The sequence below is a fragment of the Solea senegalensis genome, linkage group LG5 (assembly GCF_019176455.1).
Source record: "Solea senegalensis isolate Sse05_10M linkage group LG5, IFAPA_SoseM_1, whole genome shotgun sequence".
NCBI classification, from domain to species: domain Eukaryota; kingdom Metazoa; phylum Chordata; class Actinopteri; order Pleuronectiformes; family Soleidae; genus Solea; species Solea senegalensis.
In genome coordinates this window covers 18,771,070-18,789,542 of record NC_058025.1, presented here as the reverse complement: position 1 = coordinate 18,789,542, position 18,473 = coordinate 18,771,070, and the positions used below count along the sequence as shown (strand labels likewise).

General features: G+C 38.2%; 2 protein-coding genes across 2 annotated transcripts in view; both read left to right on the top strand.

The window, feature by feature from the left end:
- si:dkey-220o5.5 (actin filament-associated protein 1-like 2) overlaps positions 1-13,513 on the top strand; it is a 29,149-nt gene extending 15,636 nt beyond the window's left edge. Inside the window, exons 9-16 of the mRNA XM_044025364.1 lie at positions 2,957-3,026; positions 3,141-3,373; positions 4,387-4,496; positions 9,316-9,433; positions 11,624-11,711; positions 12,271-12,437; positions 12,640-12,750; positions 12,863-13,513. Of these exons, the coding sequence (XP_043881299.1) occupies positions 2,957-3,026; positions 3,141-3,373; positions 4,387-4,496; positions 9,316-9,433; positions 11,624-11,711; positions 12,271-12,437; positions 12,640-12,750; positions 12,863-12,889 (924 nt within the window). The 3' untranslated portion in view covers positions 12,890-13,513. The remainder of the gene's footprint in view (positions 1-2,956; positions 3,027-3,140; positions 3,374-4,386; positions 4,497-9,315; positions 9,434-11,623; positions 11,712-12,270; positions 12,438-12,639; positions 12,751-12,862) is intronic.
- Positions 13,514-13,845: 332 nt separating this feature from the next.
- LOC122769840 (ras-related protein Rab-14-like) lies at positions 13,846-17,940 on the top strand. Its single transcript, XM_044026711.1, has 4 exons — positions 13,846-13,966; positions 14,431-14,482; positions 15,427-15,480; positions 17,537-17,940. Exons 2-4 carry the CDS (start codon positions 14,431-14,433, stop codon positions 17,719-17,721), a joined length of 291 nt encoding a protein of 96 aa, XP_043882646.1. The 5' UTR covers positions 13,846-13,966; the 3' UTR covers positions 17,722-17,940.
- Positions 17,941-18,473: the final 533 nt, after the last annotated feature.

Genomic DNA, 18,473 nt, shown 5'->3' with positions numbered 1-18,473 from the left:
GTAGAAAAAACAGGTACTTAGCCTTGTTAGCCTCCTTGTTAGACTCCGGTTTAGACTCCTTTGTCTTTGTCTTCCTGAGTCTTGACTCCGGTTTAGACTCCTTTGTCTTTGTCTTCCTGAGTATTGACTCCAGTTTAGACTCCTTTGTCTTTGTCTCCCTGAGTCTTCGTCTGAGGAGTCTGCCGCTGAAGTTGCCGCTTCAAAGTGGGTGCTACTTTTTAAAAGACACCTGATTAGGTGCTGATTGATTGCAGCTGTGTTGGCCACTCCCCTGTAGCCAGTGAAACTTCTCACCTGGTGATGGTGATGGCTCAATAGAAACTAGATCAAAACAGCAACAATAACAACTTTTTCTTTGACCTAGCAGACAAAATATCTTAAACAACTTTCACCTTAACTAAACAGACAAGTCAAAAGTCACTAACGTCAAGCAACACAGTTAGATAAAATAGCAATTAATGAAATAGCAACCAAATAAGAAAGACAGACAGAAGTGATACTTAGCTTAATTCCAATAGTCCTATGAGATACCCAGATAGTCCAAATGCACACTGACAAATGCTGGTTTGGGTCTGGTTTAAATCTTACTCAGCTGTGTTGGCCACTCCCCTGTAGCCAGTGAAACTTCTCACCTGGTGATGGCTCAATAGAAACTAGGTCAAAACAGCAACAATAACAACTTTGTCTTTGACCTAGCAGACAAAATATCTTAAACAACTTTCACCTTAACTAAACAGACAAGTCAAAAGTCACTAAAGTCAAGCAACACAGTCAGACGCCTTAACGTGTGCACATATGACTGAAATAGCCTAAACTGTCACATTGGTCTCTCTTGGTAATACATGGACTGCTTGAATTGTGAAGCGAAGCAGCTGTTAAAATATATCATCATAAAGTAAATAATTATTTCTACATTGACACCCCAAGAGTGCTTGTGCCCCCTGACTTGAGGCACAGATCTCTTAAAAAAAATACTTTAATTTGAATTTTATATTATCATATTAGCTAAATAAATAACTTGTTAAATACTAATGTTGCATTCTTTGTCATTAAAACATAAAAAATATGGGCCTGGTTGTCAGAAGAGAGCTTCCCCCGTGCATATAAAGGCGCAAATCCCGCTGTTATCCACACAGGTGTTGAAAAGTGATAACGCATCACTCACTGTCTACCAGGGCAAAACACATGCCGATGACCAGTGGCAGTGTTTTGTAATATCCTCGACCTGGCTGCAATAAATGCCTCAGTTCTTTATAAAAAACATGCGTTGATGACACGTAGAAACTTCTTCGTGCACCTCGCAACTGAACTGCGTTCTGTCCATATGAGCGCAAAAGCCCGAGACATCGTGGTGCGCGAGCCTCGACAGGAGCGGCATTAAACAGTTTTAAGTTTAAAGAAATGGTTCATTTCTATTGAGTTATAAATGAAAACAAAATAAAAGGGGCTTTTATCTGTAATTAATCAATTGCCACATTTTCTCACTTATTAGAATTCACATTTCGCTTCCTCATCACCTGTATTCACATTACATATCTATTTATTTTCACTTTGTACTTATGGAAATTATATGCAAATTAATTATGAACGTTCAAATTACCACTTCGGTATTTCCGCTAGTTCGAGAGTTAATGATAAATTGATTTAAAATTTTAGAAGTGGTGGGGTCAAAATTGTTGCTCATAAATAGTGCTGGAGACATGTCCCCGGTGTATCTGACGCCTATGTTCCCACGAGTGGTGATGTGGGCATATAATAATTGTAAATTTAACATAACATTTATACCATGGATATTATTTTAAACAGAGGTTTGTAAGTCCTACAGCATTGTAAGTGGGCATTTGCATGTTATTCAGCATCGCTTTCTGTGTGCGTTCTGGGACCTGTGTCCGTCTCATGATCTCTGCGCTGTCATATGTATACTTTGCGTTCCAGCACCTTATGATTTACAAATTACATGCTGGTTGTAGGCTATACCTGGTCATATTGCTGTTGGTTATGTTTAACATGATGATTACATGCTGCACAAATAGAGTAGAGGATGATAACAAATATACGTACTGTAGGCTAATAATTGTGCCCCCCCCCCATGCATTTCATAGGCCCACCTTAAAACTGAGGTCTGGTGTGTACATTGAGACAAGTGTGCACACAGGCGTCCGCTGTGTGGCACAGCATGAATGACCCCTCGCTATTTGATTCCCACAAACACTACACAGTGTGTGCCTGTACGTATGTAGAATTGTACTTAACAATCACGCGTGGTCTTCATGTCAAGTATTTGAGGCTTAGTTCACCCGTCAACAACGTGTATGCAGCGTCTGTGTGACGCCTACGTGATGCCTCTCTGTCCATTGAAAGTGAAAGTTAAAACACAGAACATTTAGGCTGCTTTTTTCTATTATTGTGTTAAAACGTATAAACAGAAGCAATAAGAATGTGCAGTATAGAGTGCCTTATATCATTTTTTTAAAGCACAACCTACAGGTAATCTGATGACATTTTTTTTTTTAAATTTTCACCCAATATATAAACATCAGTCAGTCAGTCATTATCTACCCGGAGAGAACCCACGCACACACGGGGAGAACATGCAAACTCCATGCAGAAAGGCCCTTGTTCCAACCGAGGCTCGAACCCGGGTCTTCTCGCTAACCACTACACCACCGTGTGGCCCATATATAAACATATCTGAGCAAAAACTAAAACATTTTAAAATGTGAAATTTGGAAATAGGTCACAATTCAAGGTTTGCTTGGCTTGTTTTTAGGAACAAAAATAAAAAACAGTCTATCTTGTGACTTTAGCACAATTATCGTTACTCCCGTTTAAAAAAAAATAAAATAAAAAATAAAAAACCTCCTGAACAAGACAAACAACAGCAGATTTGTACCTCATCAACCTGTTGCGGATTCTCCAGTTATAGAGAGGACCGTTATAAGATCTTTTTCTTCAGTCTAGTACAGTCCAAAGCCACTCTGAGGAGGAGAAATCTCCAGCTTGCGGCGGCCTCGACAAAGATAAAGGTACAGAAACATCATATGATATGTTAATGATATCCCTCTTCTTTCTGTCAGATGCTGTCAGTCATTCAGCAGTAAACAGTGACCCCAGTGACCCACGTTCTTTGTACTTGACAGGTTTCCTTAACGTGCTGATGAACTGTCAGTGGCAGAGTTTACTGTGTCGTGTTGATGCCGGTTCACTCAACATGTTTGGAGAAGAGGAGGACGACAGAGGGTGGGCAAAGAGGGAGCGATCTCCTCAGTACACCATCCAGCTCAGAGGGTGTGAGGTGCGAGCCGGGCCTGATACTGACCACTCCTACAGGATCACACTGAGCATGCTCACTGACCAGGTTGCTATGCTTGAGGTGAGAGGACACATTTGGTCAAACATTTGTACAGTACAGCTTCAAAGAGGGGTTTATTTTAAATTGCATATGTTATATAAGACTAATATTGTATGAGAAATATCACTCAATATTACATTTTACATTACATGTCATTTAGCAGACGCTTTTATCCAAAGCGACTTACAATGGAATTGAGTACAATCAGCCAGGGGTGGAATCGAACTTGCAACCATTGCAACCATGATGTCTTTCACACACAGGGACCGGTCTTAACCACTGATCCACTCCACCCCGAAGTTCTCAGAGATATACATTTAATATTCTTTGAGATTTAATATTTTAGATTAAGAATGTTTTTGTTTAAAGGGGACATATTATACCCTATTTCCCCAAGTTAAAATAGTACCCTGGTGTCCTAATGAACATGTCTGTGACATGCTTTGGTCAAAATACCTTAAGGATGAAGCACCATAGCAGTTCAATAACCCTGCTAAACCCGCCCCTTTCAGAACGCTTGGTTTTGTGCATGGTCCCTTTATATGCAAATGAGACACAGGCAAACACACACCCACTTCTTCCAGGGGGTTTCTGATTTGTCCTTTTTACAGCGTTCACTCACTCAGCTCCTGATCCCTCTGCTCCATTCCTCTCCCCCTCCCTCCACTAGTTCTCTGACAATATCAACCTGGCAGCGTGCGCGGAAAACAGCCACTGTTCTTGCAAGTTAAAAACACTTTGGGACAGCACCGCTGATCGCCACCGCTGCATAAACTGCTGCTGTATGTGACTGTATCAGACTGAGTCTGTGCTCCGGTCATGGAGGACGTACTGAACAAATATCTTTAATTAGGATGTGTCAGAATGGTCAGTTATGAGCTCTATGTGACCTTTTCTTAAAAATGTGTGTGTTTGTACGTCGGTGAGTCCCAAATATAAGTATTCAAATGGTTAAAAAGTTGATTTTGCATAATATGTCCCCTTTAAGATGATATATTAATTCTCCTGTACCTTTTTCCATCTCTTTTTCTCAGGTCAGTAGTTCAGAGGAAAAGGAGCACTGGTTGAAGCTGCTGCAGGATGGATCTGACAGTCACACTCACCATAACAACAAAGCCCTGGAGCATACAGGTGCTGCTCTCAGGTGAGAATCTGCAAACATACTGTATATGTCCATGATGTAGGATTGCAGTCCTTCTTTAGACAAATATGTAGAATTGGTTTGTCTGTAGCTTCTTGTTCTTATGGGACATTTTAAAACTGGTATTTTTTTAGATGTTTTAGATGTTTCTCAAACTGTGGTACCTGTAGCACCAGTGGTACACAAGCTTCATCTGGTGGAAAATCATAAATACCTTTCTACTGTATATATCAGGGATAGGATCGGAGTGGAGCGGAGGAATTTTGACTGGAGTGTGTTGAAAATGAAACTGATGAAAAAATTAAATAATAATAATTAGAACCACCTTATCTATTCCAGTGTCTGAAGTATATGTGAGGAAGAGGAGGATGATGAGAGAGCAAATTATCTTATTGGAAATAAATCTGCCTCCTGTGAAAAGTCTGTAGCTGACTTTTCTCTGCCTATTTACACCACGGTATTTTAACATTGGTGATAATGGTGCAAGTTCATTAGCTCAATGTTTTCTCAGGTGGTACTTGGTATAAAAACTTTTGAAAAGCACTGCGTTAGGTATCAATAGTATTAGTAGCTGTTAGAGCTGAAACAATTAATCGATTAATCAATTATTAATCAATTACTAAATTAATCGACAACTATTTTGACAATCAATTAATCAGTTTAAAGCTTTTTTTGTGATTAAAACAAGATTTTCGATTGTTTAAGCATGTTGCTTGGTGTGAGTATTTTCTTCATTTCCTTACCCTGGATAACAAAGAAATCATTAAAAGTTGTTCGTGGTTTGTGGACAAAACAAGACATTTGAGAACATCATCATTTCCAGGTTTGACCAACACCAATCAACATTTTTTTATGATTCAAACCTTATTGATTTATACTTATTTGAACAAACAAATAAGGGCAAAATTAAAATACACAGCCGCATGCGTTGAGAACAAAATATCAGAGTAAGGCAACTAAAATAAAACAGTAAGAAAAAGAATACATTAGAATTATAAGAAAAAGAAAAAATAAATAAATAAAATAAGAATTAGTTAAACAAATAATAATAAAAAATGAAATACACATATAAACACACTTTATAAAAAATAAAATAGAAAAAAATTAAATCTCAGGAAAAGCTCTCAGGAAAGCCGACAAAGCACAAATTATTGTGCATATTCCGGTCCTCTATGTCATCCAGCCTCTTGCGAAGAGTCGTCACCTTGTCTTTAGTAGCTGGGGGGTTAGCCTTCAGGTGGTTGTCAGACTCCTCCAAAAAGCCAAGTCTCCCCTCCACCTCACAAGAGCTAGTTATTAGTTTCTCCTCCATCAACGAAGTGGCTATGCGTATTTCTCCCAAGCTCTGAAGCTCATCCGATATTTGTTTCAGGACAGAATATCTTCAGCGACATTACCCGACACACGGTCGCTGTCTACTACCTGAGAGAATTAGCAACGTTGCTAGCACAGGCTCCCGGCATGGAGTCAGCCCTATGTTCCCACAGCCCTATGTTCCCACATTTCTAAGGATTTTTTTTTTCACAGAAAACTTTTGAAAAATTTGTTTACAATGCAGAATTTGTGCGACATCACCGGGCAGTCCAAGGAGGAGGTGATAGACCACCAAAACCAGCGTTTCAGTCAATCCGTTCAGCAATGCAGAGAGCCAGGTCTGAGGCAATGCCAGAGATCCCAGCCACTGCGGATGAAGTGGAGGTCACAGGCTCATGGGCCCAAACATGGGGCAAAGACCTTTTTTTGCTACGTGCTGACAATGATTGGGGCATACTGGTGTTTGCAACTAATGAGAATCTGACTCTGCTGCAACAATGCAGAACAATTTACATGTATGCCACATGTAAATTTAGGAGTTGCCCTCAACCATACAGACAGTGTTTTACCATATTGGGAAACCATCATGGCTTTGTACTGCCTCTTGTTCATGTGCTTATGGAACAGAGAACCATTGGACACTACAGGCAAGTACTCCAAGTGGCAGTCCGACGAGTAATCCACCACAATTGGCGCCCTCAAGTTGTTGTCTGCGACTCTGAAAATGCCCCTGAAGACAGCACTGGAAACAGAGTTAGAGGTTGTTATTTTCATTTCAACCATTCCCTGTGGAGGAAGATACAAGAGCTCTGACCTTCCACTTGCTCTGGTTCAGATGAACATAGGGCCTAATTTTGAAAAAACTCTTAGAAATGTGGGAACATAGGGCTGTGGGAACATAGGCACGCTCTCACTGACATGACCGTGGTGTTTTTAGGGTTCTGTCAGACTGAGCCATTCAGCCTGCTCATCGTTTTTTTCCAAGCACTTCCCAAGCCTAGACCAGTTTTGGGTAGGGATATGCCTACTATATATGTGACAAACGGATGAATGTATAAGATGCCTCGATGGAGCACTCGGTTAAGCAGCCATTATCTTAAACGTCACGTGACATCTCCCTATCAACATATTTTAAGGTTTTATGATATTTTATGAACCAAACGATTAATCAAGAAAATAATCGACAGATCAATCGATTATGAAAATAATCGTTAGTTGCAGCTCTAGCAGCTGTTTATCTACTGTACATAGGCTACCCATTGATCCTAGGGGCAGCGTAAGCTTCAAACTTAATTCCTTTACTCAACCAATAAATTCTGTGTGAAAACACCAAAACTATTAACTCTTTCTTCTAGTTTTAGTTAACTTCCTTTACTTCAAGGACAGTTAGGCTGCTCACCAGTTGGTCCACACTAGACTCATAATATGAGTGGTCTCTGACTTTATGGTATAGCACCCTGCAGTCTTCAGGAGTTTGAATATTCTGCATTCAATTCAATTCAGTGCAATTCAATGTTATTTGTATAGCGCCAAATCATAACATACATTATCTCAAGGCACTGTACATAGACAACATCAAGGAGAGCAGTTGTGCTTTCTAATAATGTTCCCTAGAGGAAGCATATATAAGGTAAAAAGTATAGGCCCAAGCACTGAGCCTTGTGGAACTCCACAATTAACCTTTGTTTGTAGTGAGGCTTTATCATTAACATGAACAAACTGGAATCTATCAGATAAGTATGATTTAAACCAGCAGAGGGCAGCACCTGTGATCCCAAGAGTCTGCTCCATTCTCTGCAGTAGAATATTATGATCAATGGTGTCAAATGCAGCACTAAGATCTAACAGGACAAGTAAAGAGACTAGACCATTATCTGAAGCCAAGAGAAGGTCGTTACTAACTTTAACTAGTGCTGTTTCTGTGCTATGGTTTAATCTAAAACCGGACTGAAAATCTTCAAACAGGCCATTAATGCACAAATATTCACATAATTGATTAGCAACTGCCTTTTCTAAGATTTTAGAAGCAAATTAAAGATTAGATATAGGTCGGTAATTAGCTAAAATATCTGAGTCAAGGGTCGCTTTTTTGAGAAGGGGTTTAATAACTGCTATTTTAAATGTTTGGGGCACATATCCAGTTAATAACGATAGATTAATATGAGTCAATATAGAGCTGTTAATTAAAGGAAACACATCTTTAAACAGTTTGGTGGGGATAGGATCTAACTGACAGGTTGATGGCTTGGATGATGAAACTAATGATGTTAACTCAGGGAGATCTATAGGGGAGAAACTGTCTAACTGTGCACCTGGTGCTTCTAAAGCTCTTGTGCTAGAATATGAGTCAGTCCCAATATGAGGGAGGAGATGATCAATTTTTTCTCTAATTGATGTTATTTTATTCACAAAAAAGTTCATAAAGTCATCACTGCTCAGTGTTAAAGGAATAGATGGTTCAGTGGAGCTGTGGCTCTGTGTCAGCCTGGCTACAGTGCTGAAAAGAAATCTATGATTATTCTTATTTTCTTCAATTAAAGCTACAAAACCATCTTTCCAGGCTATATAAAATTATTCCAGGTTATTGGAAGGCCATTTTCTTTCTAATCTACATGACGCCTTTTTAAGAGTACGAGTATTGGAATTAAACCATGGTGCTCATCTCAATCTACGCAATCTAATGTAGTACGCAAGGTTATCTATGAGGGCGGGAGTAAAATCACAAAAGGTACCTTCAGATGTACTGATATATGGCACAGAGTTAAATAAAGGTTGCACTGTCTCTTTGAATGTATTAATATTATTATCAGACAGGCACCAAGTGTAGATGTATTTTTTATTTATGTTATTGTAATTCATTATTGTACAATTAAATGTGAGTAGAGTAGATGATCAGTAAGGAGAGGGTTTTGAGGAACAATTTTTACGTTATCAATATCAATACCATAAGTTAAAACAAGATCGAGGGTGTGACTAATGGAACAAAGAGTTAAATGCGCAGTTAAGACTATCACGGTCAACATCTACATGGATGTTGAAATCCCCTACAATTATAATTTTATCTGTCTTAAGCACTAACTCGGATAAGAACTCAGAGAACTCTGATAGGAACTCTGAATAAGGTGCAGGTGGACGATAAACTGTGACTATCATAATTGGTTTCTGTGATTTCCAACTAGGATGAGATAGATTAAGAATAAGGCTTTCAAATGATGAATATCCTGGTTTGGGTTTGGGATTGTTAATAATCTAGTATTAAAAATGGCTGCTACACCTCCTCCTCAGCCTGAGCTTCTAGGAATATGGGTATTAGCATGAGTGGGTGGAGTTGACTCATTTAGACTAACGCAATCTTCTTTATGTAACCAAGTTTCAGTTACACAGACTAAATCAATACAATTGTCAGAAAGTAGATCATTTATTAAAACAGATTTTGAGGAGAGTGACCTTATATTTAATAGTCCACATTGCTTTCCTTCTGTAATTTTTGTAATTTTTCTGTCTGTAGCGGGCTACAGACTCGGAGCTTTCCTACTTCCAACACTTACATGGATGAGCCTTCCCACCTGAGTGGACATGGTCTGGACCAGCCAGTCTACTCCAACACGTCCATACTGGAACACATGGTATACATATGTAAAACGTCAATGGTATTGGTGTTAGGCAGCACAGGCTGCTGTTTCTCTGGGTTTGTTGTTGGTGTTGGTTGTTGAGGGCATGTAGTGGCACACATAGATATATATAAAGGCTAGATGTCTCGTCCGTGCTGCTGGCCAATGTAGTCGAACGTCCGCTCGGGCGGCCATCTAGCCACAGTCAGCTCGCTCACCCATAACGTGTTGTAGTGGTACATGGACTATTTAAATAACCATAACTTGCTCAATTTTCTACCGATTTTCAAACAGTTAGGTTTGTTATAAACGTCAGATATGTAGTTATTATCACTACATATTTATGAATTAATTATAACCATGGGCTTCAAATAACATTAAACAGAACAGAAAGGTGCAATGAATACATACACACACAAGGTATTTATGTTAAATCAGTGTAATAATTCAACATGTAAACATGTAATAATTCAAATAATTTTAATAGAAATATTACTAATATAATCCAATAATTAGTGTTCGAGCACAAAGTGCATAGAACCCTATTGAAATGCAAAGAATTCTTCTTAATATTATATTATTATTATTTTTCTTTCAAATGAATCGCATTTTTGAGGCCTTTCCCATACCCCAAAACTCACAGATTTTTGCCGAAAAAGCGTTGAAAATTGGATGTGAGAGGGGCTTACAAAAACGCAAATCAGCAGATGACTTTTTGTCGTGTTTCATGTACATGAACGAAACTTGGTACACATGTTATTCATGTCAGGACGGTCCAAAAAGTCAATGAGGACTTTGTCGTAAGTCGTACAGGAACGCCGCCATCTTGGGTTGAACGGCCATATTTTGGCAATTTTGGCGAATTCACACCAATGGTATTTGAACAAATTTATCCTACAGTGTTCGTGCAATCATCTTCAAAATTGAGATGGGGGCACAAAAGTTGGCGACATCAGACGCCAACTTGGAAGGTCCAATCCGAAACCAAACTTGCTATGATTGATGATGGGCCATGGCTGAAGACAGCGCCCCCGAGTGACAGCAGACAGAATTACATTTATAGTTTTTGATGCTGCTCTCACAGGGATTGTTGTATCCAACTAAAACTTGGTATGTGGGACCCCAACATGTTCCTCAACATGTTCCTCAACATGATATGTGAGTTATGGGACCTTCCCTCAACACATTTACGGAGTCACCGTTGACCGAACAGGAAGTCGGCCATTTTAAACAGGAAGTGCCCTCTAACTTTGCCATACGTTGTCCAATCTGCATGAAACCTTATATGTGACACCAGGGACCTGTACTGAACATGTTTGCAAAAGATGACCTCCCAACAGGAAGTGAAATGCCCAAAACAGGAAGTAAACTCTATCATTGTCCGATTTGCACAAAACTTGATATGTAAGACAAGGGAACTTCCCTGAACACGTTTACGGACACACATTTGACCGAATAGGAAGTCTGCCATTTTAAACAGGAAGTGCCCTATAACTTTGCCATATGTTGCCCTATCCCCCCGAAATTTGGAACGACATGTGCGGGGACGCTGCTGTAAATAACTAGTACTGAAAATTACTAGTATGGTGCACGGTACTAGTTTGAATTATTACATGTTTAGTTTAAAGAAGTAATAATTATTAAATAAATAATTGTATTATATTATATTAGTAAGTAGTATACTATTATAAAAGTATACATATATCTCATGCCATTCTGTATCCTGAGTTTTAGTAGCCCATATATTGATTTAACATAAATACTTTGTGTGTGTATGTATTCATTGCACCTTTCTGTTCTGTTTAATGTTATTTGAAGCCCATGGTTATAATTATTCATAAATATGCAGTGTCATAATAACTACATCTCTGACGTTTATATCAAACCAAACCGTTTGAAAATTGGTAGAAAATTGAGCAAGTTATGGTTATTTAAAAAGTCCATGTACCACTACAACACATGTTATGTGTGAGCGAGCTGACTCCAACACTCCGACGTAAGACATCTACCCTTTATATATATCTATGGTGGCACAGGGTAGGAGGGGCATTATGGGAGGATAAGGGTTAGTGATGAGAAGGATTTCAGAGTCTTTGTTGGAGCTTTAGCGTGTGGTCTCTGAGCAGGAATGAATAGAAGGGCAACTGAGTTTTGAATATATTTAAGACAGGCAAAGATGACATGGTGTTCTCTTTGTACTTGCAGCTCCGAACGTCACAGGATTCAGTTCACTGCAGCTCTGTGTCATCCAAAGATTCAGTGACCTACAGCAATGCAGTTTTCACTTGCCACAGTGAGTCACATAAACACCTGCTAAACACACAGGTGGATTTATGAACACTGAGGACCACTGACAGCTTTTCAGCCAGCAGTGACCACAAAAATATTTTGCATTTTGTAATATTTTAAATACACATGGCCTCACTTTTCCTCCCAAGGTTCTATTGTTTGTTAGAGACAAACAATGGAACCTTGGTATTACCAGACTCCAAACCTCTGCCCATAGTGTTGTAGGGGGCTGTTCCAGATGATTAAACCCCAACCATTAACTCCTGAACTACTGCACAGACAGCCTCAATGTACTGTGCTGCTGTCCTTATTTCTACACCGTTTACCTACTGATCCTTTAGTTACCTACTCCTGTATCTGCCCCCTTATCAAGATCTGGACCAAAATTAAATGGGTTCTTCCTTCCCATACCCCATCCTTCTACAGATTTTTGTGAAAATATTGTATGTTCGTGTAATTTTTTCTGTAATACTGCTAATGGTCAACCAAAACAATAAAAAAAGTGAGTTTGTTTACTTTCACATGCTTCAGTTGTATGGTTGATTTTGTGTTACTGTCTTCAGACAGGAAGGCAGGTGAGATGGAACGTAATGTTCAGAAGCTGGAACTGACTGGCAAGAGGCCTGTGCAGCTGAGAGCCGGCTCGGAGATTAACCTTGCATCAGCAGGGAAACAAAACAAACACACCTCTTTTAGACAATCACTGGCTGTCTGTACAGAGCGTGCTCAGGTGAGAGGGCTGCCACAGCAGGACGCCTACCCTTCATATGACTTCTTCTTAAGTCATACACTTATCCCAAAGTACCATCAGATAAATGAACAAAATATAAACTAAAATGAATTAAGACTGCGAAAACTTCTGCTGCTATTTGCTGACCTCTGCCTGTCTGTGTTGAACTTTTCTGGTCTGTGCTGTTTTTATCTTGTTACAGGTGGGTTTCCTGAATCCTCTGCTGCGACGGACGGCCTCAGCTAAAAACTCTCTGAGACGAGCTCCCTCTGCACTGTTCATTGAACATGGGAAGGTTTTCCTGAGAAGGAAGGTCAGATAAACACAGAACCTGCTTGGACATTGAAACATTACTATTATTATTATTATTAGTAGTAGATGTATTAGTTGTTATTATTCAATAACTGTGGAATTTGTCTTTGCAGGAGTGGGAAACCAAAGCTGCTACTTGACACCAGCTGATTGTCTAATTGTTTGTGTCTGTTTTGTGTTCTTTACAAATGTGTTTTGTAATTGTGTATTTCTTTGTTGTTATTTGTGTGTCTCACTGTGGTAATTTGACATCTCTTTGTAGTCATTTTATGTCTCCTTGTAGTAAAATTGTTGTTTTGTGTCTTTTTGCAGTGGTGTAGTTTAATTTTGTTTGTCTTTGTTTTCTGTCTCTTTGATACCCGATATCAGAAATCCATTCTCCTACACAGCAGTAGACAAATATGGCAGAATGCTGAGCAGTGTACTCAGGTTTTTTTTTTTCTGTTTGTGTTCAGTATCAACATGCTTTCTGTATCACCAGAATATTTTGCTCACAAACTCAACAGCGGCGTTGAGAAAAAGTTTCTTTTTCCCTGCTCCTTCTCTGTGATTAATCAGTGGTATGAATTTCAAGAACCATGTTTATTTAAATTTATTTTGTTATGTCCCACATCATTATTGATATTGTAATGGCCTGCATATTATTGTAATCTGTACATATTACTTTGAATCAGTCTATCTCTATCACTTATTCGTATAGTTTTTCTACTGATTGAATTTTACAATCTCAGGGGAATGTTTCTGATGATGTTGGAATAAATGCTTAACACAATCGTCAGATTTTAATTAAAAATGTTCCTAGTGTCACTTCTCTTTGATAGTTGTCTGTATTTTCAGTGATATTGCAAACCTTTTTCAAATTCCAAACAAAGATAAAACGAAAAACACAGCTTCAAGGGTCTGCAGGCAGACTGTATCAAAGTGCACCTTTTATATTAAACATTTCAAATATAAATCTTAGCGTTCAGTAAAACATTACAATTTTGAAGAAAATAAATCACCTTTTTACTCGTTTAAATGTAACCACTTAGTGGCGGTCGAAATCTGTAAGTGTCGCCGTATTTGTATCTACTTGTTTCATAGCCGCTGAAGAAGAATCGCGGAAGCGGGGGAAGGGTTCCTGACGGATCAGCAGGCTAACCAACTCATAAAGATAAATATCTGCATAACCAGCTGTTTAACTCGGGTTACATATAAGATAGACACCCGGACCGAAGGTAAAATATCCGTGTTTAAAGCACGCTGACCTCCTGATGTATTATGTGACGGTGTTTGTTGTGAGCCTTGATGAATGTGGCCTCCTGGTGTTAGCATTTAGGCGTAGACAGAAGCACAGTCTTAGCCGGTTAGCCACGGGGCTATGGTAGCAGACGGAATTTAGAGGTTTGCAATGAAATGGCGATTGCACGACGAGGGTTAATAGTCGTGCTTAAAAGGGCTGTTCTTATTCTTCATGACTGTCACGGTGTTTAACGCTGTGTGTTAACGCCGAGCTTGGCGTATAGCATTAGCTGTGTGTTAGCTTAGCCTATCTGCTTCCCTTTGTGTGTCCTGTTGAACATTATGTTGGACATAAGACAAACAGATAGGGTTTGGATCTCCTGTTTAAGCTTGCATTGTTAGTTTAAAGACAACGTTTGTCCATGTCTCCCCCTCCACCATTCCACCTCATATAATCCAGATGACAGCCGCACCTTATAACTACTCCTATATCTTCAAGTACATCATCATCGGTGAGTATATGATTCAGCCGTTACTTTACTAACCGAACCAATGCCACACTACTACTCTGTTAATAAGTAATAAATAAAATAATTGTGTGAAAGTCGTGTTATTTCATTATAATCCTTTATTTTATTATAGTCAAATGCTTTAGGGTCAGAGTCAGCATTGCAAGTGGTTGAGTTGGAGCTAATTATTTGACGAACGGCTGTCAAATAATGTATCAGTTCCCATTGTCAGACACCAGTATTAAGTCTGATAAGTTTGATATTCAAAATAAAAAACTATTATACACTTAAACCAGTTCATTGAATTATGTCAAACCAACTGTGCATCGCAGATAGTAATATCCCTCATGTATCACAAGGCTTATTTTTGATAAATATATTTTTCATGATTTTTTTTTTTATTATTATCTATTATGCTTCTTTATTTTTTTCCCCGGCAGTGTGATTATTTTGACAGGAATTGTGATTGTGATATGATTCATGATGTCAGAGGAAATGGTAATTTTTATATCATTATTCTCGTTTTCATTCAAAAATATATTCAAAATGATTAATGTTGATATTTGTGCAGATCTTTGAGGAACAACGATGTTCCCTTCAGTCAGTAGAATAAGATGTGTAGGTCAAAACAATAATTTATCTAAAATTATATTTCGACATACATTTTGGTTTTAACAAATATAATATTGCACCTTCTGCGATCTGAAAGTTGCAGTAGGCCATATTTCGATTTTTTGATTAATTGTCTTCTAAAAACAAAAGGTAACTGCAGCTTAGGGCCATGAATAGTGTAGTTTTTGTCCACCAAAGAAAATCAAAGTTCACAAAGAGAAATTCATAAAAACGGGTAGTTAAATAATAATACAGTATTCTACAAATTCAATTTTAAACTTAAAAATGTGTTATCCTTCTGATCTGTATAATTATCATTATTTATTCCTCTCCAGGTGATATGGGAGTAGGGAAATCTTGTCTGCTGCACCAGTTCACAGAGAAAAAATGTGAGTTTGTTTATATTACTCTTCTCTTTCTTTGCTGGTTTCCACTTCTGTCTGCTTTTCCCCTGGTACTTCTTTCCCAACATGAAATTATTTTCACTCTGAAGACAAGCAAGAGCTTTGTAACATTTGAAAAGCTGTATTAAAATTTTAGTCAGATCAGGTGAGTCATCTAAAAGATGGATTCACTTTCAAAACTCTCACATTAGACTGGATGCCTGCTTTCTGCTACCACTTCCACCTTTTACCTCAAAAGTGGTAATGTATGTGGATAAAAGCAATGCCTCCAATACAGTGACTTTTTTTTCATGGCTTGCCACAATATTGGCTTTGATGACCACATTGATTTTCAAATCTTTCTGCCATCTACACTTTTTTCCCCACATAACTAATTAATCACCCCTCAGTCAATGAAAATCCAATTTGATGACCAATATACTGAGATATCAAATGTCCTATCTTAAAATCTATCTAAAAATAAAAAAACTCAATATTTTAAAAGACTGAAGAAGTGAATTAGTTTTTGCTATAAAATGATTTATTTTCATTTAAATGCAAAATAATGGGGGAATTAGTAAAAAGCAGACTCAAAATCAGTAAAATTAGAACTAGGGCTGGGCAATATGAACTAAAAGTCATATCTTGATATTTCTTAGCTGAATGGCGATACTTGATATATAGCTCAATATTTTTTCTGTGATGTAATTGGGGTTTCCCCAAAAGTATTATATCATATTAGATAAAATGTTTTCCAGAGGCAAATCCTTTAAAAAATAAACAAACAATCTGTTATAAGTTTAATCCACATGCCAATTGTCAGAGGTCACTGAAATAAAAATGCTCTTTGTAAAGAAAATAAAACAAATCTCTTTCCTGCATGACGAAAATATTCAGTAATTCATTCAACAATTCAATACTGTACAAAAATAAAAACGGACTTAATAAAAATTGAAACAAACATGACTAATAAAATAAAAATTGTATCTGTGAAAATGAATGCTTAATTGGGTTTGAACAATTTTCTCAATTATTTCACATAGGTATTTAACACAGCTTGTTGATATGATAAATTCATTAAATAATGTCTTTGAATTTTGTATCAATATTGACAACTTCGGGTTTCCATATGTCCAAAAGTGACTGACAGTAATGGAAAATAAGTCAAAACTCTATAGTGTGTGAACTATGAACCAGCTAGTTCCCACCTCCTCAGCAATAGCTGAACGATAATTCTAACACACCAAGAGAGGCGGGACTTAAGGCAGAACAGCCAATCATCAGCCGGTCACACTCCAAAGCCAGTGTCAGGTTTGAGGCAACAACAGGAGAGGGAAGGGGAGAGGAGGCAGCCGCAGCAGCGAGCACAGAAACGGAGCGACTGTAGAGAGGTGTTTGTGCAAAACTGGAAAAACTGCAGAAAAAGTGTGGGTGTTGAACCCTCTCTTGGGGTTCTCCCCACGGGTGCAACGTGCGTGTGTGTGCGCACACGTGTGTGTGTGTGTGTGTGTGTGTGTGTGTAGGGACGCAGGGAGAGGAGAAATAGGTGCAAACTTGTGGCTTGTGTATTGTCATTTTAATGCAAAATTAATTATGTCGATACAAGCGATATTGTCCCGTGTTATATCTTGTTATATCTTGTAGAAATATATCAATATGTATTAAAATACCGAGATATCGCCCAGCCCTAAGTTAGAATTAAACCAAAAGAAAGACACTATTTATTCATGTAATGTAATGTAAAAGAAAGACACTTTACGGAATTAGAAATTTGGTCGTCCTCCTGATTAAATTTGGTGTGGCTGTACATTAGGTGTGATGGGATTGTCCCTGGTCTGCTCTCACTTTTCACCACTGCTGCTTTTCTGTAACTAAACAACCAACTGCAGAGTAGACTATCTGCTTTCTGTTTACACTGGCATGGGCATTAGTACATCTGATCACATGAATGGAGATTTTTCTGCTACATTTTCAGTGTGGATGAATTCTTTTCACCTCCTGTGTCGTCAGAGTTGATGTCTTTTGTCATAATGATGTATACTGTGTGCATGTATCTGTATAGTCATGGCGGACTGTCCTCATACAATCGGGGTGGAGTTTGGGACGAGGATCATGGAGGTCCATAGTCAGAAGGTGAAGCTGCAAATCTGGGACACTGCTGGTCAGGAGCGCTTCAGAGCCGTCACCAGGTCGTACTACAGAGGCGCCGCTGGTGCCCTCATGGTCTATGACATCACCAGGTACTAAAGGAAATAGGTTAGGTGGTGTCGGTGATGGCTTTAAATTAAATGTATCTATTCTAAGTAGGGATGTCCGATATTGGCTTTTTACTGATATTCGATATGCCAATATAATTCAACACTTAATTTCTGATTCTGATATTAACCAATGCCGATATATACAGGCCTTTTTCCCACAAAACATGTCAAATACATTTAATAAATGCATATATTATTATTAAATTATTTTTATTAAATTATACAGTACCATGTGGAAAATAGAAATGTTACAGCAGTGTAGTGTGTGTGTGTATATATGTATACATATATATACATATATATGTATATATATATATATATGTGTGTGTATGTGTGTGTGTGTGTATGTACACAGTCATATGAAAAAGTTTAGGAACCCCTCTCAGCCTGCATAATAATTGACTGCTTTCACAAAAAAAGAGATAAATGGTATGTCTTTCATTTACCACGAACATCGTGTACTGGGGTGAGAAAAAGATTTGTCTTTTTATTTAGTGTTATGAAATTAAATCAAATGTGAAAAACTGGCTGTGCAAAAATATGGGTACCCTTGCGATTTTGCTGATTTGATTTCATGTAACAGCATGTAAAACTGATGACTTGAAACACCAAATTGGTTGGATTAGCTCAGTCCATCTGAAATAGTGGGACGGGCGCGGTGAGGTGTCGCTTGAGAGGCAGGGCAGGACAACTCATACAGTGGTTTATACAGATAAATAAATAAAAATGATCAAGTTCTCA

Excerpts from the sequence above, each read along its gene's own strand:
- LOC122769840 (XM_044026711.1), top strand. The coding sequence starts at position 14,431 with ATGACAGCCGCACCTTATAACTACTCCTATATCTTCAAGTACATCATC. Across the intron at positions 14,483-15,426 it reads CTTCAAGTACATCATCATCG|GTGATATGGGAGTAGGGAAA; the intron begins GTGAGTATATGA and ends ATTCCTCTCCAG. Across the intron at positions 15,481-17,536 it reads CCAGTTCACAGAGAAAAAAT|TCATGGCGGACTGTCCTCAT; the intron begins GTGAGTTTGTTT and ends GTATCTGTATAG.